The 21419-nt window shown below is 45.7% G+C and overlaps 2 protein-coding genes across 2 annotated transcripts in view; one reads left to right on the top strand and one right to left on the bottom strand.

The window, feature by feature from the left end:
* Positions 1–4079, top strand: part of si:dkey-122a22.2 (uncharacterized) — a 23731-nt gene extending 19652 nt beyond the window's left edge. Inside the window, exons 8-11 of the mRNA XM_035746212.2 lie at positions 26–164; positions 732–814; positions 963–1059; positions 3598–4079. Coding sequence (XP_035602105.2) covers positions 26–164; positions 732–814; positions 963–1059; positions 3598–3765 — 487 coding nt within the window. The 3' untranslated portion in view covers positions 3766–4079. The remainder of the gene's footprint in view (positions 1–25; positions 165–731; positions 815–962; positions 1060–3597) is intronic.
* A 312-nt stretch (positions 4080–4391) lies between these two features.
* The window catches only part of LOC118364074 (zinc finger protein ZFPM2), a 177714-nt gene continuing 160686 nt past the window's right edge, over positions 4392–21419 (bottom strand). The window contains 4 exon segments of the mRNA XM_052489767.1: positions 4392–6972; positions 6974–7977; positions 8475–8699; positions 9723–9929. Coding sequence (XP_052345727.1) covers positions 5425–6972; positions 6974–7977; positions 8475–8699; positions 9723–9929 — 2984 coding nt within the window. The 3' untranslated portion in view covers positions 4392–5424.

The following is a 21419-nucleotide window of genomic DNA, read 5'->3' as shown; positions in this document are numbered from 1 at the left end:
ATGTTGTTGTGTTCTGTGTCTGTAGGTACAGTCAGCTGGTGCCATCCCTCCAAGCTATGCAATTCTCAGCTGCCACAGGCATCAGCCGCATCCTCATCATTCTGGGGCTGCTAAAGCCAGCCATCATGGGGGACAACATTGCTGAAGACCTCATACAGAGACAGGTGAGTCTGACTGAAATATCGCTGATGTCCATCATAAAGACCAAATTAACATATCTGGGGTCAGGTCAACAGCTCGTATGTTCTCAATGTCTTATTTTTAAACAATGCATTTGAATGTGTGAGTTTAATGTGCCTCAATATACCTGCTGACACCAGAAATGAAATTCCCTATTCTGTTATTGGGCAGGAGGAGATGTCCGGGTGTGATGGTTCAACCTTTTTGTGTTGGAGAACAATCTCTAACATAGCCACGGGATGGAGCTAGTGGTAGAGTAATGATCATTCCTTGGGAGGGAGGGAGGGAGGGAGGGAGGGAGGGAGGGAGGGAGAAAAAATATTGGTTCTATTTCCTGGAACCCACTTTTTGATAGCAACAGAGATGGACTTTATTTCAGCTTTTGAATACTACAGTTACCAAGGCGTTAAGGACATCAAGTGAGTCATTTTGCTTAAATTGTAGGGAAAGAGAAAGGGTTGGAGAGAGACAAGTGAATGTTATAATGCATACACACACACACTTACTTTCAGGCCACGGTCCAATGTTATCATATGTCTTTGTGTTCTCAGAAGTACCTCCTCAGTAACCCTGCCCACCAGAGCAGTGCTGTAGATGAACATTTTTTCCTGAATGAAAGTGCTTCTCAAGTCAGGTGAGACGAACATACAGTACATGTGAATGTAACATCAAGCTGTCATCACACAATCATTTTGGATATGCTCTACAGTATATCCAGAATTTACAAGTGTAAAAGCAAACTTATTTTGAGATTTGTATGTAATGTTTTGATAATTTTTCAGGGAAATCTCCAAATTCAAACCCCTCTCCAGTAGGACTTCTGTGAGTGTGATTATTGGGGATTATTTTGATGAGCAAATCCCTACTGCTCTAAACCAAGTGAGTAGTGTACAACTTTCCCCCCTCTATTAGTCTGTCTAGTGGCTGGCCAAATTTCATTTCTTAATCTTCACCCTGAAGTGTGTACTCAATGGGTAGGGTTGAAAAAATCATAGAACTTTCAAGGTAGCAGGTAGCTGACTAGTGGTGGCTATTCAGCAGCCTGATGGTCTGAGGCTAGAAGCTATTGGCCAGTCTGTTTGTTTTAGCCATGAAGCTCCTGTAATGCCCTCGTCTGATTCGTCACTCGGGTGGCTAAGGTTCCTTGATGGGACCGTTGATGAGAATGGGGGCGTGCCCAGCTTGGTTCCTCCTGAAGTCCACAATCATCACCTCTTTTGTTTTGCTGACGTTGAGGGAGGGGTTGTTCACCTGGCACCACACCGTCAGTGTGCCTACCTCCTCTCTGTATGGCTTCTTGTCATGGTTGGTAATCAGGCCTACTACTATCGTGTCATCAGCAAACTTGATAATGGAGTTGGAACTGTGAGGCCATGCAGTCTTGGGTATACAGGGAGTACAGGAGGAGACTAATAAGATGCACCCTTGTGGGTCCCCCGTGTTGAGGATCAGTGTGGAGGAGGTAATGTTGCATACCTTCACCACCTGGGGCGGCCCGTCAGGAAGTCCAGGACCCAGTTGCATAGTGAGGACGTAAGTCCCAGGGCTGTGAGCTCAGGGGGCGCTATGGTATTGAAGGCCGAGCTGAACAGCATTGGAAAATATTCCAGTCCATGTGATCAAAACAGTCTTGAAGCATGGATTCTGATTGGTCAGACCAGCAGTGTACAGACCTGACCACTGGAACTTTCCTCTTGACTCTTTGTTTGTAGATGGGGAAGAGCAAAATGGAGTCATGGTCAGATTTGCCGAAAGGAGGACAGGAGATGGCCTTATACCCGTGTTAATAGTAATTCGGAAGCACGGTTCTCAAATTACTTTTGTTAAAGTTCTCCACGACAATGAACGCTTCCTCCGGGTACTCGGTCTTTGAGGATCTTTGAGAGCTTTTTTGGTGTGAGTTTAGGGCGGGATGTACACAAAAGTAGCGATAATCCCTGAAAACTCTCGGAAGGTAAAAAGGGTGACATTTGACCAAGTATTCCAAGTCGTGAGTGCAGAAGCTCGCAAGTTTCTGGAAGTGTTCCTTGTCGCACTACTTGTTATTGATCATAAAGCAGAGCCATCTGCCTTTGTTCTTGCTAGAGAGAGCCCTCGGCCTTTGTTCTTGCTAGAGAGAGCCCTCTGCCTTTGTTCTTGCTAGAGAGAGCCCTCTGCCTTTGTTCTTGCTAGAGAGATCCCTCTGCCTTTGTTCTTGCTAGAGAGATCCCTCTGCCTTTGTTCTTGCTAGAGAGAGCCCTCTGCCTTTGTTCTTGCTAGAGAGATCCCTCTGCCTTTGTTCTTGCTAGAGAGATCCCTCTGCCTTTGTTCTTGCTAGAGAGATCCCTCTGCCTTTGTTCTTGCTAGAGAGAGCCCTCTGCCTTTGTTCTTGCTAGAGAGAGCCCTCTGCCTTTGTCCTTGCTAGAGAGATCCCTCTGCCTTTGTCCTTGCTAGAGAGATCCCTCTGCCTTTGTTCTTGCTAGAGAGATCCCTCTGCCTTTGTTCTTGCTAGAGAGAGCCCTCTGCCTTTGTCCTTGCTAGAGAGAGCCCTCTGCCTTTGTCCTTGCTAGAGAGAGCCCTCTGCCTTTGTTCTTGCTAGAGAGAGCCCTCTGCCTTTGTTCTTGCTAGAGAGAGCCCTCTGCCTTTGTTCTTGCTAGACAGAGCCCTCTGCCTTTGTTCTTGCTAGAGAGAGCCCTCTGCCTTTGTTCTTGCTAGACAGAGCCCTCTGCCTTTGTTCTTGCTCAACAGAGCCCTCTTCCTATCCGCTTGATGAACTGTCAAACACGCTGGTTGTATATAATCTGTTCGTATGTGGGAGGAAAGTCGGGTCTCAGAAAAACAGAGTATGTTGCAGAATCTGCTGTCCCTCTGGGCGGAGATCCTTGCACTAAGTTCATCAAGTTTATCCACTAATGGTTGAACATTGGAGAGTAGTATGCTTGTTAATGGAGGACGGGTCACCCAGCGTCTCAATCTCACTAAGATCCTCCCACATCTGCCTCTCCATCTGTGTCTTATTTCCTGCTCTCCGGTAGGACTCCCAGGCAACCCGGCACCTCACCGAAGAACGTACACCATTGTTCCGCCGTCTTTGGGAATTTGAGAAAGTCGGGTGGATGGTGTGACTACCAAGCGATTCATATTCCAATAGTTCTACCTGGGGGGTATGAAGTAATGCACAAAACAAACTGAGTAAGAACATTTTTAGAAAAAGTAGAAACCTGCAATGTTTTGTAGGAGCTCGAGGTGATGCTCCACTCATTGCTGCCGTCTTAGCCAACGCCTGCACTAGTTCAGGGGACGGCACTACTGCACAGTGCACACTTCGGGAGAAAGGGGATGGATGGAATTGGGATAATGCATATTGACTGTTTCTCGCAGGGCCCTCAAACTCTAACTCAAATGAACATTGACTGACTATATGTGCTTCCACATCAGGTGGTGGCCCAGCTTCAGAAGACGTTACTGGAGCAGACTTACCCTTCGGCCAACCAGATCCATGTTAAAGGAGGGGACCGCAGGATGATCTACAAGAGGCCGTCTGTTGTTAGCAAACACCTGTGGAAGCTGGTGTCCCAACGGCAGTCCAAACAGCAGAGCCAATGACCATAGAGATCTATAGAAGACATCTAGTTCTATTGCTCTAATTTCAAGGTTCAAATTCTGTGCCAGTGACACACTGATTCTGCTGCCAAATCTCTCAACTACACTCACAACTGGAAGATGAAGTCATATGTCAGAGATTCCATGTTTAGTTTTTTTCCAGTGATGATTTTTGACAGGAACACATGTCAAGTATATATGTGCACAAATGAAACCGGTTTCAATCGATTGATTTATTATTTGTATACTTTATTACAAGTAGAAATATCAGACAGTTTTGCCTTAATGTTTGTAAATAAATAATAAATTCTTCTGAATTTGTGTCTGTTAACTCTATCTTTCTGGGATGTAATTCAGTCTGTAAAGCTGCAGCGTTACAGATCCCATGATAGAATGTAAAGGTGACGATGTAAAGGGAATTTCCGATTGAGCCGACACATGCAGTGTTTACCGTGAATGCAGTCTCTAAAGCGGGAACATTGACTTTAAATTTGATTCACACTGTAAAGCTGAATTTCCGTGATGTGGCTTGAACAGAGCACTCAGAGCAAACAGTGCAATCTAATCTACACATCCACTACAATGATACTGTGTTGTAGCTTTGAAAGAAAAGACCAAACATCAATGGATTATCCTGAGGATTTAAGTTTAATTATGACACCACATCAAAATAAAAATTATTTCCAACAGTTCTGGAACTTTATTCCATCCATATACATGCATAGCAACAACGTTTTTTAAGAAACTTTTTTTTCTCCCATAATTAGGACAATGGAATGATTATTTTACATCACTATCCCCCGTCAACCAACTTCCCAACCCAGCTTGTCCATCATCAACAGCAATAAATGTAATTCTTGTACAATGTTTTTTTCCCTCATATATGCAGTCCCCCTCATAATACTGCTTTCAGTAATGTTCCCTCATTTACAAAGTATTGCATCGACAGCAAATTCTAGAAAGGGAGACCAAAGTGTAGTTCAGCAAACAGAAATATGAGTACTGTACAAGAATGTTGCCATCCTCCTGAAAACATCCACGTCTGAATTGAAGAAAAGAGACAGGGACACAGCCACATACGTATGCTAAGCCAAGTGTATGCCAAAACAGAAGATGCAGCTGGATTGTACCTGGCTATCCCACCGAAGGGTTAAGGCCAAGAATCCGAGTCATGAATAGCAAAGCTGCAAATGACATTTAGGCATATACAAAAACTGTTACAGCAAATAAGAATAGACAAGTGCTTCAGTAGCTATTTTGTGTCTAAAATGCATCTCATTTTGTATTCTATCGTTTCATTGAGCCTACATTACAGTGTAAACAATATGTGTGCTACACAAGAATGACTATACAATAACGTTACAAACAACTCTGATATAAATTTCATTTGAATTTTAAATTAAGATCACTACTATTAATACTGATTGTAAAATAAATAAATGTGAAAGTGGCACCAATATTACTCTGGATTCATTTTTTTTTTTTCTTTTTTAACCAATGATTTGCAATGAGGTGTTAAAATGATGAAAGAAGAAGCCTCTTTTGATTGTCCACAAGCAGTGTTTAGAACTGCGTGAGTGATCCATTATTCCAGACACGACAGTGTACCCAAACAGAAAAAAGGGGAGTGGGAAGGGACAGGAAAACTAAACAGGAACTAGTTCATTTCACATGCTCCGCAGCATGTGACGAACAGTAAAACTTCTTATGGGTAATAAAGTTTGATAGGTTGTTGAATTGGATGTCACAGAGGCGGCAGTACTTCCCGCTGCCAGGAGCCTGGGAAGACCCATTCACACCCTTTGTCACCGTGGGCACCGTCTCCTCGGTCGGAGACTTGGACGCGGGTGACACGTTCTCGTTGGAGTCGGACGGGTTCTCCGCGCCCCACGTGGGTGAGGGGTGGCCGTCTTGCTGCTGGGGATTGTGGGATTGGTTATCCTGGTTGGGTGGGACGGGCCCCGATCCCGAGCGCTCCTCTGGCTTGTGACCGCCGTTGACTATCACCATGCCCCTGTTTTTGGGCAGCAGGGGCAGTGGCTCTTTGCTGGGGAGTGGGCAGCCGTTGGCAGCAGGCTGCTCTCTCCCCGTCTCTGGTCCCCCTCCATTAGTGCTCTGCTCCTGCTCGCTGCTCACCTCTCTCTCGCCCTGCATGACCAGCCCGCCGGCCACGTAATCGGTCGGCTTTATCCCGAAGTAGGGCGATATTTGCTCGGCACCTTTCATCTTCTTTATTGCGCCGGGATAAAGGCAGTGGGGCAGAAACATGTTCTCGTCTTTAGTCGGGATGAGCTGAGCCTCGCTGAAGGGCTTGAGCCCCGGCACTGGGCCCATGTGAGGGGGGAACATTCCACCCCCATTCTGCACAATCATTTTATCATTGCCGTTCTTCTCACATGGGCTCTTATCGTAGGCGTCATCAGGATTACTGCCTTCACTCTTCACCACGTCTGGGAACATGGTCTCACCACCGTGCTGCTGGGAGGCTGTGGCTGTTGTCACAGGGCAAAAGTTTTGTTTATGCGCAAGGTAGTTCTCCACTTTGTTAAAACTGATCTTGCACACTGTACATTCGTGATAGTCTAACAGTCTTTTGGGGGAGTTTGGCGATGTCTTGTCATTGGGGATTGGCGAGCACTTTTTGCTGAGATCGATGGGTGCGTCCAGCTCCTGCTGGTCCATAGTGGCATTACTGTTGGGGGCCATGATAGACTTGGTGACGGTGAGGGAAGCCTCCAGGTGTTTGGGGACCATCCCTGGGAAGACGTCACAGCGAGGGTGAAAGCGGTCGGCCAGGCTCTCCACCGCCTCCTGGGAGGTACAGGGGTTCGCCATAGGAGGGACCCCCAGGAACCCTGGCTGCCCAATGGAGGGTCCTCTCGGGTCCTGGTCTGGGAGACACATCTCGTACATCTTTCTGCGCTTGCGGGTCCTCATGGTCCTCTGCATGGAGGGAACCTTGTTGGCGGACATGCGTTTCATGGGGGGGTCGTGACGCGTAGCACAATAGTACTGCTTGTGGACCATGTAGGTCTCGTGGCGGCTAAAGGTGATATTGCAGGCCGCACAGGAAGTCTGGTTGGGGTCGTTGACATCAGTCTCCACCAGAGGCGTGTTGGTAGGGCTCTTCCCCTCCACCGCCTGCTGCTTCCCGTTCGGCCTCTCCTCTACGCCGGTCGGGGTGGTGGAGACCTTCTTCACCTGCCCCTGGGAGCTCCTTCTCTGGGCCTGGGCCTTTCACTGCCCCGCCTGCATTGATCATGTCCAGAACACTCTGAGAGTTGACTGACAAACAGGCCGACTGCATCAGGTGGCTGTCGGTGACCTCAGACGGGTGGCATCCGGTGAGCATACTGACTGAGCTGTGGCCGCTGTTGGGGCTCACGGCCTTGTCTGAGATGCTGGAAAAGTCAGGCGACTTGGTCATGTGCTGCCAACGACTGTTACAGTAGTGCTTTTTGTGGACCAGGTAGTTTTCCAGGTTGTTGAAGGTGATATTGCATTCGAAACACGTTGCCCCTTTGGGTATGAGGGGGCTGTAGATCACCGGAGGGTAGACTGTGTTCCCTCCATGGCGTAGCCTCCGGTGCACCAGCTCTGACATTTTAGCCAGAATCTCAGAAGCCTGCGGGACGACAGAAATGTCCTGGGAGAAAGCGAACTGGGACAGGAAGGGCCCCATGGGGTAGGTGGGGCCCATGTTATGCTGAACAGGAGAGGAGGCCAAGCGGGGGCTGGAGGGCTCAGACTTGATCCGGGTGTAGGAGAAGCTGGCCTTACTGCCCGGATGGCCACCGTCCCCCTTCAACCCTGACAGCATGGGCTTTTTCTCAGCCTTCTCCAGCTCGCTGTCGATGGTGGCGTCCTTGCTGAGGGATCCTTTGGGACTCTGGAGAGCTTCCTTCCGGTTGGCCAGCTCGACGCGGGCCGCCGCCTGCTGCAGGGCTTCCTCCGCCCCCCTGGGGGAGTGCTCGCTGTCGCTCTCCCTGTGAAGTTTGCTGCCACCACCGTGGCCATGGTGGCTGTGTAAGTCCTGATGCTGCAAGAGTTCCCTGTGGTTCTGAAAGCTGATATGGCAGTGATTGCATCTGAAGGCGGCCTGTGACAGGTGAGAGAGGATGTGATGTTGGAACGTAATAAGAGAATCCGCCGTGTAGTTACAGATTGTGCATTTCAAGCTGGTGCCAGGGGGGAGTGTCTCTTCCATTTTGACACCTGTTAGGGAGATAAAAGGACACTGTTGAGATTCTTCGTCGCCTTCCCACTCTGCCTTAAACGTTAACTACGGCTACGATCAAAACCTGATGCATTATGCCAAGCTTACTGCCAACCTCCCTGATTTTTGGTTGGGCTGAAAGCTGAACTGTCAACTGCTTAAGCTGACAGGGGGATGTGTATATTTATGGGGCTAAGAGCAGTAGTTCACTTTTCCAATTATTTTACCTGACTAATGTGAAGCTGACAGTGTCTTAATGTCAAGCAATACTTTTCATTACAAAACCGAATACTAAAATGACTGACAAATATTAAAGGTATACTGTTCTCAACGGGATTAAATAATACATCAGATTACCTTTAATGATCAGCACATCTCATGTCAACATCACTCAATGGTGAGATACTTACAACTAAATGAAAGCTACTTTACTAGTATTACTACAGTAGAAGTTCAACTACTATACTAATAGTACTAGCAGGACATCTCTACTCACCGCTGTGCGTGCTCAGGTGCATTTCCAGGGCCCTGGCGCTGGTGAAGCTCTTGTTGCACTGTGGGAAGGGGCAGATGCTGGGTGTCTGGTGGAGTCCGTTGTCGTTCTCCTCCCCTTGGCTCTCTGGCTCCCTCTGCCTGCCACTGCAGTAGTACATCAGGTGGGCCTGCAGGTTCCTCTCACTGCGGTACCAGATCCCACACGCCTTACATGGGAAGATGTCCTCTGGAGAGAGAGGGTAAAACACAGGGTACAACGTCAGGGTTGAACACAGGGTACAACGTCAGGGTAAAACACAGGGTACAACGTCAGGGTAGAACACAGGGTACAACGTCAGGTTAAAACACAGGGTACAACGTCAGGGTAAAACACAGGGTACAACGTCAGGGTAGAACACAGGGTACAACGTCAGGGTAAAACACAGGGTACAACGTCAGGGTAAAACACAGGGTACAACGTCAGGGTAGAACACAGGGTACAACGTCAGGGTAAAACACAGGGTACAACGTCAGGGTAAAACACAGGGTACAACGTCAGGGTAAAACACAGGGTACAACGTCAGGGTAAAACACAGGGTACAACGTCAGGGTAAAACACAGGGTACAACGTCAGGGTAGAACGTCAGTGTACGTTTCGTGCGCACACAACAACATGCACACGTATGCACATACAACACACACACGTTTCTTTCTCTTTATAGCTCTGATTTGATACCCAAAGCCAGGAAAAAACCCTGTAATACCCAAGCCTGTGATAGGACTGTGTCGATACCACTAGGTTGATGCCCTTTCTCAAGGGCAACTGAAACACTGGACCATCTGCCTGCAGCAGAGCAGCCTCCCTGTCGAGCTGAACCCAGATAGCCCTTATTAAGTAAACAAATGCACTATTTGCATGAAGCTTGTATTTTGCAATTAACAGGTTAGTGGGAGGCTCGCCTGTGTTTATGTGAACCCAAACAGAAGGTCGACAGCTCTTATCTCAACCGCTCTTAACACAGACTCATCTGGGTTAATCTACAGCCCATAGACGGATGGACGGACAGACATTTAGGGCTATGTCCAAAACGGCACCCTATTCCCTATATAGTGCAATACCTTTGTCCAGAGTCTGCACCCTCTTTCCTATAGTGCACTACTTAAAGTTTTGGCCTAAAGTAGTGGACTACATAGGGAATAGAGTCCATTTCAAACACAGCCCTAGGTGAGACCACAGTACAGACTAGCCATGGAGTGTATTGTAACTCACTGTTGACGATGGCGGTGGGCAGAATGGAGGCCATGGCGGCCTGCTGAGGCAGGAGCTGGATGGTGTCCAGCAGTCTAGCCGGGTACATCCCCTCGCTCAGAGACATGTGGTTGATGGCCTGTAGACGGGAGTCAAAGTCCACGGCGAACGCCACTAGCTCCTCGCCCCCCATGATGTTCTTAGTGGTGGTACACCACAGCTGGCCACCTGGAACAGACAGAAGGGGAACATGCTGAAAAATATTTTATCCTGTGTGACTCTGTTGGTAGAGCATGGTAGTGTTAGCCTGTGTAGCTTAGTAGATGGGTTCAATTCCCACTGGGGACAGTATTATATTATTATTATTGATGTTTCACCCTATAGGTGACTCCAAACTCTGGAGTTCAGAGGGTATGGAATTCCATCCAGAGGGAAATATTATAAGGACTTAATAATAATGACTATATAATGACTTAAGTGTGAAATCACAATGTCATACTTTGGTTAAAGTATCAGTAAGAAATGTCATACTCAGTGGGGTAAATTGTAGTAGGTCTTTGCATTGGAGCTATACTGTATACTTCAGTAATATAGCATATCCTCAAACAGATCCTCTACACACTATTAGATGTTTGTGTTTAGGGATGAAACATCCCAGTGAAATCTTCTGAACATTTTCATTAAGTTAGGATGAGAGAGCGGAAGGGGAGGAAGGGGTAGAGGAAGGTTTTTAGCTTAGATAATATTTATCTCCTGCACATGACAGGCTTTTCAGCTGCACTTCATTTTCCTTTGAAGAGATTAAAGTTTTAATATGACTATTTACAAAAATCTGTCTGGAGCGATAACAACAAACGATGATACGCTCACGCTAAATGGCAGAATTAGGACATTGTTTCAGAGAAAAGCTGGACAATTAATTAGGGCACTCTGTTAGCTTTCAAAGATGTGCAAACACTCCGACAGAGCAGCGTCAGGATGAGAGAGGACCTGTAATTTGAGTCCAGCTGCTGTGGGAATAAGGGGCGTTGCAGAAGAGAGGGGAGAGGTATGAAGGGTAGAACAGAAGACTAACTGCACCCCACTCATAGTTCCATCCTCCACACTTTGGAGAGACACTGATTACAAATGTTTACACAAAACGTAGAAATCACTGGTTTTAATGGTCAGTGTAGACAGGGTTGAGGTTTTCAAGTGAGGCTCCCCCAACCCAGGGAGGAAAACTGAAGAGTAACTGCTGTAGTTACTATGAAATGACATGATGGAATGATTGTTATGAAGCCTAACTTCCACACCAATCTGAGGATGTATCACTCCTCTCTGGTACACCTTCCACGGCATTCCATCTCCCACCTGACGCTTCTGATAACCTCGCTATTCCCATTAACACATTTCCCAAACTTTTCATGACATTTATGTCAAACAGCACTGAAATTAAACACTATTACAAATGTGTCATAGGAGTGAAGCAAGCTGTAGTAAAATATGCCATCTTTTATAGTCCCATTTCTGTGTGCAAGGAAAGCTCAGTGTGTGTGTGTGTGTGTGCGTATGCATCCGTGTGTGTGAGTGGCAGGCAGCAGGCAGCACTAGCTCCTTTAAAGAACAGTGCCTATCTGCTAGCCAATCTCCCGTGATGAGAGACACACTTCAGGTCCCTCCACTTGAGTGCTGGTTTTGATTCTCTCTCACCACACACAGCCTGGAGAGGCCCTTTGAATTTTTATCTCCTAATTAAAGTAACAAAACTCCACTACCGTCAGACAGCGTTACCATCAAGGTAGGTACTAACTGCCAGCGAGCAGCCACCATGGAGGGGGAGGTGGGGGGCAGATCGTCACTACTCACCATCAAAAGTTTCAATTGGTAGAGATTCCACTTCTCAGGTTCTCGGTTAACAAAGAGAATGGAGAAAAACACCCTGATACTGAACTCACGACAGACTTACATTTTCACTGTCTTTGAAAACAATTTCAGTTAAAGATGCTCTGAATTACTGCAAGCCTTCCACTGCTAATTGCTAATGACTGTTAGTACTAACCTACAATGCAATTCACCTATGAAATATGCACAGCAATGTGACTCCTTCAGCCAGCCACACTACAGACACCCATCTGTCATCTGTGAGAATGCTGGGGTGGTGTTCTAAAACACAGAATAGTGACTGAATCATTACTGCCTCAGAGGAGACCTCCACCACCAAACTCAGGTGGAGGCTTAGTCCCAAATTAGCACACTATTTTGACCAGAGCTATGGTGCTGTGGACACAAGTAGTGCTCTAAATGGGGAATATGGTGGCATTTGAGAAATACACATAGATGGAAGCTCAGGAGATCCCCAGAGATCCACTGGAGATCCACTGAGATGTTGCTCTCAGGGCATCACTGTACACCACAGTTCTTGCTTCCCAAGCTTGGTCTTGATGGAGAACCAAATGATTTGTTCTAGGCCAGCACTGACACACACAAATGTGCATCCCTCTGGGTTCCTATGACAAGGATTGCCAAACACCTCTTACTGTACTGAAAGTTTATCTGTATCATACTGGCTGCTTTTGCCAATTTTGAAAGTGCACAGCCCACAAGTAAAACTGGGGAAAAGGCTAAAAAGTAGCAGCTTGTGTGATTTGCACTGTTTTGCCTGTTAGCGAGCTAGCTCTCTGCAATGAGCTGCCTGCCTGGCTTTGTGCAGCGGCCAATACAGTTGGAATGAACGCTATTGTGCTGAATCCTCCTGCAGAGCACCTGATAAAAGAATAAAGAACTATGACATATTCTAAAAACAATAGAGGAATTAAGGAGAGACAATAGGCCAGCTGCTTCATTAAAACAATCAAAAAACCGCATCCTGTACCTAGTCCAGATAATTAAAAACACTGCTTTGCTTTCTCCATTCCCCCTCCCTCTCTCTCCCTCTCCCCCTCTTTCTCTCTGCCCCTCTCTCTCTTTCTCTCTCTCTTTCTCTCTTTCTCTCTCTCTCTCTGCGCTCTCTCTCTCTCTCTCTCTCTCTCTCTCTCTCTCTCTCTCTCTCTCTCTCTCTCTCTCCCCTCTCTCTCCTCCTCTCTCTCTCTCTCTCTCCCCCCTCTCTCTCTCTCCCCCTCTCTCTCTCTCTCTCTCTCTCTCCCCATCTCTCTCTCTCTCTCTCTCTCTCTCTCTCTCTCCTCTCTCTCTCTCTCTCTCTCTCTCTCTCTCTCTCTCTCTCTCTCTCCCTCTCAATATAATAATCCCAGCTCTACATTGGGCCGGCAAATGAGGCTCAGCTGGCCTAATACCCATTCCTTCTCTTCCCCTTTGATGAATGCCGTATTTGAACATGTAGTTGAAGATGAACATATGACAGAATTCAAGAAACAAAATGATGAGAGGGAGGGGGTGCATCGTATATGTAAGTACTTTCACAAATCAAACGTCATGGATCGTATGGGGAAATAAGGCACATGCACTGTTCGTCCCTCCTCCCCAACTACAAACTCCAGAGATTTCAAAGTCACACATCAGAGGTCATTTTACATGTCTTCAGCTTTAAATAACAATGGATGTACAGTAAAGTAGCCTATACAGCAGAAGTGTTCCATTTGTACCCTATGAGGTCCAGAGCCTGCTGGTTTTCTGTTCTACCTGATAATGTATTGGACCCCACCTGATATCCCAGATCTAAATCAGTCCCTGATTGGAGGGGAATAATGACATTGAGGGCTATACATTTACATTCAGCAGACACTCTTATCCAGAGCAATTAGTATTAAGTGCCTTGCTCAAGGGAACATCGGCAGATTTTTCAACTAGTTGGCTTGGGGATTCAAACCAGCAACCTTTCGATTATTGGCCCAACGCGCTAACCACTAGGCTACCTGCCACGCTAGTGTAAATGTGAACATGGGCCACCGTGGTGGGGAGGAACAGACAGTATAAGATACTCGAGGTTATGAGGAATGGAATACATTTGCTCCTGCCTGCACCACACCACTGTCCGTATCTTAATGAAAACACAAACACATCTCTCCAGCCTTGTTGCAGTGAGAGAACTGGGAGGAGACGACAAAGCAACACACATAACAGAAGGGTTTGCATAATTAAACTGGCCTGCAGACAGGTATTCAAATGTTTGTGTGTAAACAGCACGACTCTGTAATAGTTTGCTGTAAAATGCATAGTAACGCACATCAGCTCTCCCATCTGTCTACAACACAGGCCAGGCCCACTGCACATTATGGGGCTGAGGGTGGCTTTCAGCAAACATACAGTAACCACATTGTATTCTATGGATTTGCAGCACACTTTTGAGACAGGCCACTGTAACCATGTGGTCTCTCTCCTTGAGGAGCTGTTTCCAGGAGCTTGATGGTGATTTGCAAACGGCCTGATTATTTCAGGCCCCTTATCCTCTCTCTCTCTCTCTCTCTCTCTCTCTCTCTCTCTCTCTCTCTCTCTCTCTCTTTCTCTGTCCCTTTATTTATCTCTCTCTCTCTCTCTCTCTCTCTCTCTCTCTCTCTCTCTCTCTCTCTCTCTCTTTCTTTCTCTCTCTCTCTGTCCCTTTATTTATCTCTCTCTGCCCCCCTCTCTCTCTCTCTCTCTCTCTCTCTCTCTCTCTCTCTCTCTCTCTCTCTCTCCCTTTATTTATCTCTCTCTCTCTGCCCCCTCTCTCTCTCTCTCTCTCTCTCTCTCTCTCTCTCTCTCTCTCTCTCTCTCTCTCTCTCTCTCTCTCTCTCTCTCTCTCTCTCATTTGTGAAGTGATGGTGGTAAAGCCGGAGGGCTCAGTGCTTTTGTAATTAAAGACCTCTGGTCTTGTCTCCAAATCAGCCCAGACTGTTGTTTAACGGACGGCTAACCAGGGAAAGCCTCCTGGCACCTACAAATATCAAGTAGCTGCCTGCCTGCCATGTTTGTTAACTTGTTCGTGGTTTAAATGTTCTATTAACCTAGACTGTGTTAGCCCGTTGAGCTAAAGACTAGAAATTATCTCAGGAAGCTAACGCAATTCTTCAGGTTTCCGTCACAAGGCTACTAATCACACAAGTATGATTCACTAAACCATAAACATAAATCATATTCAGTGCAACGTCTACATTATGAATATATGGAACTAACAGAAGACAATTCTCATACTAACAACAGCCTATACCTACAGAAAAACTAAACAAACTCCTCTTCTCATGAATAACAGCAAATATTGATAGTGTTTCTGAACAGACAGGATGGTGATATGGCAGCAGACTGTCAAACCATCAGGTTAAGACAACAGCCAGAGTGCTGTGTGAGCTGAGTGAGACTTCCCATGGCAGAGTGAATGTGAAAAGTCACTAATGGGTCAAACAATCCTATTGTTACAGGGTGTGGTGTGGAATAAACTGCAGTTAGCGGACTATAACAATCCTCTTATTCTCTGCTCACTCCGCCTCCCACTCTGATGATGTTATTCTGGCCACCACTAGAAGGCGCTCTTCTCATGCTAAAATGCAACTCCGTTTACCCGTGTTGATGCATAGACACCCTAAACACGGCAGCATGTCAGACTCCGTCCATACGTTCAAGAAGGTATAGAATGGGAAGCACTCTTATGACCTTCATTTACTCTGTTTCTACAGTGAAAACAAGTTGTTCTGAGACAATGTATATGATGAGGATATTCATCATATCTCAGGTATTATGACGGTTATCGATCTGTTGTACCAGTCATCACGTTTGTGAAAATACTAATAGCCTAGGAGTCAATTTTGTGCAGCAGTTTTGAGGCATAAAATAATGTATTCTATTGACAATACCACTCGTTTAAATGAGCATGGTTGAATAAATAATAAATATATAAATATATAACACTACAGTGTACAGACTCATTTTAACATCAAGTGTTTTGCAGATGATAGGCAACACTGAAAGCTCATGGATGGCCTTGAGCAAATGGCACAGGGGTCAGAGGCCACAAATTAAACCTGGGTTCCCAGGAGAGTGTCATACAGAATCCCACTGGTACACATTCATACCAGCTACAAAGACACTAAACTACAACACATCTCAGAAGAATCATATTATTTCAGTTAACATATATTCAATATTGTCATTCTGAGTTCTGGAACAAAGAAAATCTGTTTCAAAATTCCTAGTTTCCAGCAATGATCTGATTGAGTGAATGATTTTGCACAGTGTAGAAATGAGATGCTTCCTTTTATAATTAAATGATATTTCTTTAGCAAATCTCTGGAGACGCATGAATCTGTTTCATTGCACAGTGAAAATGATATTGGCAAGTGCCCGTTTGTCTGGTAATATTACTGAGAGAGAGAGAGAGAGAGAGAGAGAGAGAGAGAGAGAGAGAGAGAGAGAGAGAGAGAGAGAGAGAGAGAGAGAGAGAGAGAGAGAGAGAGAGAGAGAGAGAGAGAGAGAGAGAGAGAGAGAGAGAGAGAGAGAGAGAGAGAGAGAGAGAGAGAGAGAGAGAGAGAGAGAGAGAGCGAGAGAGAGAGAGAGAAAGCATAGAGAGAGAGAGAGAGAGAGAGAGAGAGAGAGAGAGAGGGAGAGAGCGAGAGAGAGGGGGGCAGAGAGAGAGAGATAAATAAAGGGACAGAGAGAGAGAGAAAGAGAGAGAGAGAGAGAGGGACAGAGAGAGAGAGAGATAAATAAAGGGACAGAGAGAGAGAGAGAGAAAGAGAGAGAGAGAGAGAGAGAGAGAGAGAGAGGGACAGAGAGAGATCAAAATGTGAATGAATATGCCAAGTTTTTATAGGTCTATTAGAACTGAGAAATTATAAGGGAATTGAAAAGATGTTAAATGCTACATTTGTTTGATTACAATTTATATAAAAATGGTATTTATTGAAATGAATTGGTGCAGTGAGATATAAACAATATAAAGTAAATTGTTATATATATCAAAATTATAAATGCCAAATATGTGAGCCAAATATGATAAGAGACTGCTGTGAAATGTATTTAAAAAATGTAGTGAATATAACAATCTCATAATGACACAAACACTTTCTGTAATTCTGATAATACATGATCAGAAATGTATAGTTTAATAGTTTTTTCTGAACATTACACTACGGACACTAAACACATTTCAAAAGGAATTTTAGATTCTCATGGGTGTCACTTTTATATTTTATTTCTAGGTAATAACATTACAAATTCCATGAAACAATGCTAAAACCCTTACGGACTTGGGCTAAATGTTCCAATCAGCACATTTAAAGTGTGGTGCACAACGAGGACCACTTTTGGAAAGGGTTTTCATTCAAACCTTTAAGGGGTATCCTCTGGGTTCGCATTGAACATTTTGTTTTAATGCCATTTACCAAATCAAATTCAACAACAAAAAAAACACCCTTGTCCTCTAGGTTTCCCAGGTCTAACTGTGCTGTGTTCTCTCCTCTTCCCGGGCTGGGTCCTGGTTGTGGCCAGATGACATGTGTTTACTGGGGCTCTGCTGGGGGCCTGGGTCTGGCTCTCTGTCCTGACCAGGCTATGTGTTAATGGGACGTGGAGGTCCCTGTGACAGGCCGCTGCTGTGTTGAGCACCACCACCAACACCACCACCACCCGGGGCAGAGCCAACTAAGCAAAGCTGTCCCAGAACCCCAGCTGTGGCCCGGTGGCCCACGTCCCCCTTCCGATCATGCTACTCGGGGGAGGGAGCAGGGGAGCAGGTGAACGGCGGAGCTCCAAAAGGAGGGCCAGGGACTGGGAGAGAGACACAAGGACGCAGCGCCTCAGTAGCTACTCCAACATGGCTCTGTCCCCGCGCCACCACGCACCACATGGCCTGCCTGGTATATGGACGCCAGCCCTAATGCAAATGCCCTAACGCCGTTTAAAATGGGCCACTCTCCTTTTTGGAAAGGTCTATTTGGGCCTTCTGGAGATAGCAGTTTTTTTTAGAGAGCGATGAGAGGGGGAGATGAGAGATGCACCTGCCTAGGCTATCAACCATTTTGGAATGTTGGGACATTTTATCTGATCTGGGTGAGAATGGAACCGGAATTTCCAAAGTTGTGATCTACATGAACTTGATGAGCAAACTAGCATATACTGTGTGCTGCAAAGGTTTCTGTGCAACCTCCTCTGAAAGAAAAACAGAGTGGGATTGTGCCTGCTGTTGTTCACAGAGCCCAGTGACAGACAGAAAGACAGACAGTGAACACAGACAGAGTGAAAACAGCAACACGGCAGCACAGCCTCCTGAGTCCAGGCGACCACCACCACAACCATGGCTCCCTCCATCCCACCCTAACATGCCCTCTGCCTCTGCACCCCTGTAATTCTACATATTGCTTAAACTAAGCGCTAATTACATTTTCTGTCAGTTTGCAGGAGAAATAAATAATCTGTAGCTAAAAGGCCTAATTGCGTTTGTCACATTGTGGTCTCGGTGGCTGGTGCGATGGGAGCAGCAGCCGCTGGCCCTTCCTCGTTGCCATTCTGTCGTCCTGGCAAGGCCCCTCACTGCCCCAGGTATCGCCACGCAGCCATCTGGAGCCGACATCTGTCCCTCTATTGATCACAAGGGTTTAGCACTTGATCAAACAGACTGCGACAGGATATTGCTCTTTTCCCCACAGAAAAGGCCAATCGCTTGCGTGAGGGTAATAGAGTGGAACTGAGATACGCCACCAGCACGGCGGGCAGGCGGGCAGGCGGGCAGGCGGGCAGGCGAGCAGGCGGGCAGGCAGGCGGGCAGGCAGCAGCGGTAGTGGCAGGGATGGCAGTAGTGAGGTGGCCGAGCCACTACTGTCCAATGCCAGTTTGAGCCAATAGACCAGCCACACTCTCTCTCTCACTCTCTGCTGCTGCTGCTGTTTCAACAAAACACTCCATTTTAAAGTGTGAGAATAACTCAAGCTCTGAAGCTAAATTAAAACTATATTAGCCACAATTTTCCACTTCAATATTTTCCACTTCTTTCCTCTCCTCTCTGAAAAGTGTGAGATGTTATGAATCGTTTTAGTTTTCAAGTGTTTGTTGAAAAGACTCAAATGAAAAGCGACTGGCTCTGATAATAACAAGCCTGAACCTGATGAGAATCAGTACAACACATCCACGCTGCATATCTCTATCTGTGAGACAACACCTTTTTAAAACTTTGAGGGAAGATGGATGCAAGAACAATATGCTCCTACTGTTACATGAAAACGCACCAGACGCTGTGTGATTACTTTCGTTTTGTGTAGAAAACAAAAAGTTCACCTGCAGAACTATTCATGAAATAATAAAGCATTGAAATGACCAGTATTTAAATACATTATCTGCATATGACAGGAATAAAAATGAATCCTTGAAAATTTGGTTTGAAAAAATACACTGAATTTGGAACACATTAAATAAAATCATTTTTCCATATTAGATTCCAACCGAGAAAATACCAGTTCACAATTATAAAAACAGAGGACAACAACTGTAACACTTCAAAACAATAATATAGAAGCTCATGTTAAGATGTGATCTTTTATGCTATTTCATTTAATGGTATGTAATTGGACAGAGGATACTATAGTTCCTTAGGAATAATGCTTTTTAACTTGTTAACCTTTATGAATTCCTTATAATGTGTATAATATGATATTATAATATAATATTTAGAATATGGTATGTCTCTCTACATTTTCAACGGACTCTTCTCCAGCTCTCCTATATCCCACTGCAGTTAAAACAAACACACTTGAGCCTGAGGTGACCATGCAGTGTGAAGCCTAGTCGTCTGTAGAGGCTGTGGATGAAACCTATATTAGCTCTTACTGATCAGGCATGCTTGCAAAGCACTACTCTCTAGCTAGCTAACATCATGTTTAGCAAGTATGGACAATTTGATAGGATGTGAAGGTGACATTTATTTCAATATTGTGGCAATATTGTGATTGTTCGTTCCTGTGAAGAGAGATATGATTCCCCTTGCCTACAGTGCTGGGATTGTCCGTTGGGAAAAAATGATGCAAATTTGGGGATGAGGCAACTAATTCCTTCCCTCCACCTCTGTCTCTCCTCCTCACCCCCTTACCCCCAATCCTCCCCCGACATGAGATTTCTGATTAATCGTGTGACCGCCCCTTCGTTTTGCATTTTACACAATCTCACAGCGCCACAGTGAGATGTGTGAGGTGTTTGGCCACTTTTGGCTGAAAAGCTGTAGCCCAAGGAAGAACAAGTCAGTGGAAAGTATGAGGGGGGGGATATGACCAGGGGACGTGATAAAAAATGATCAGCGAGTGTGTTTTCCTGTTTGGTTTTAATCTACATTTAATTAAATTCTTATCTGCTGTGTGCTTATGGCTGCATTTGAATGGCGAGACTGCATTCATTATGAATGGTAAAATTGAACTCAGTACATTGTGTGTGGCCCAATAAAGGAACAAGACCCTTATTGCACTCTGTGCATGCACAGCACAAGCTCCGACAGGCATGCGGAAAAAATAAGTCAATTAAGATGGGTCTTTAAATTACTGCTGTTTCAAAACAAGAGGAGGGAGCTCTATAATAGAATCCTGACAGGGGTGAGCACAGCCGACTGTTGTTAATATACAGCCCATTTGATAGAGCCAATTATATCAGCCCGTTTATTATGGAGTACACCGTCCACGTCCAGATTTACTGGGTTGGTCATGATAGTTCTTAATCAGTTCCGACGGGAAAGTTGACTTGTGACAATGGAGGGCTCGAAAGACATTCCGTTTATATGGCTGTATAACAATGTGAATTCCATGAGAGATTTGATGGTGTTTATCTAGGTTAAGTGGGGGAGAAAACAAAGGTCGGCAACAACAAAAGAAATGTCAATAAAAACATAAACAATACACACACGCACGCACACACACACACACACACACACACACACACACACACACACACACACACACACACACACACACACACACACACACACACACACACACACACACACACACACACACACACACACACACACACACACACACACACACACACACACACACACACACACACACACAGAGAACCTCCATGGGTTAAACCAAAGGCAGCCCATCTCTCTTGAAAAAAATGCACGAGACCATTGTGTAAAAAAAAATAGATATATATAAAAATTAAGAAGCTCCATATTGTAATACAATTGACAAAAGCACACAGTTTATAACAAAACGCAGCACTTCATAAGCTAAGAACAATATCCCATTGGCAGGCAGCAGCACCCCGGAAACCGCTGGATATAAAAGAACCCTGAGCCTATACTACAAAGTTGGGCCTGACAAAATCCTTAAATCTTTCCATGTTTGCTTATTCAGAACGTAGTGGGGGAGACGGAAGCTCCCTGCTGCCTGGCCATGTTTACAGAGCTGTTCCCATCTTTAGGCCTTGCTCATCCACAGATCCTGACACACGACGGAGACCTGATTAGGGCCCTGCCTATGCATAGGGGGAGGTGGGAGGGTGAGGGAGGGGGTGAGGAGGGTGGAGGGATCGGCAGATGAATGACTTTGGTTGCGTCGGAGAGGGATCACAGAAGATAATCGCACCCGACTGACGCGGTGGAGCTCTCAGATCTGGTCTTTAAAATAATGTTGGGAGTCAAGTCTCTCCAAAGCCGGCACAGGTTATCTTCTGTATTTTATGTTTGCTGTTTAAATCTTAACGGGACACAGCCAGCAAGGGAGAGCAAATATGTCTGGAGTCGGAGGAAGTGGAATGGAAACGCTATAGCGGAGGGTGAAGATTAGCAGTCGTTCGTTCGCGGGGAATAAGGAGATGAAACTCCCTCTG

The sequence above is a fragment of the Oncorhynchus keta genome, chromosome 31 (genome assembly GCF_023373465.1).
Source record: "Oncorhynchus keta strain PuntledgeMale-10-30-2019 chromosome 31, Oket_V2, whole genome shotgun sequence".
In the NCBI taxonomy this organism is placed as follows: domain Eukaryota; kingdom Metazoa; phylum Chordata; class Actinopteri; order Salmoniformes; family Salmonidae; genus Oncorhynchus; species Oncorhynchus keta.
Note: the sequence above shows the minus strand (reverse complement) of the source record. Positions and strands in the feature narration are given on the sequence as shown.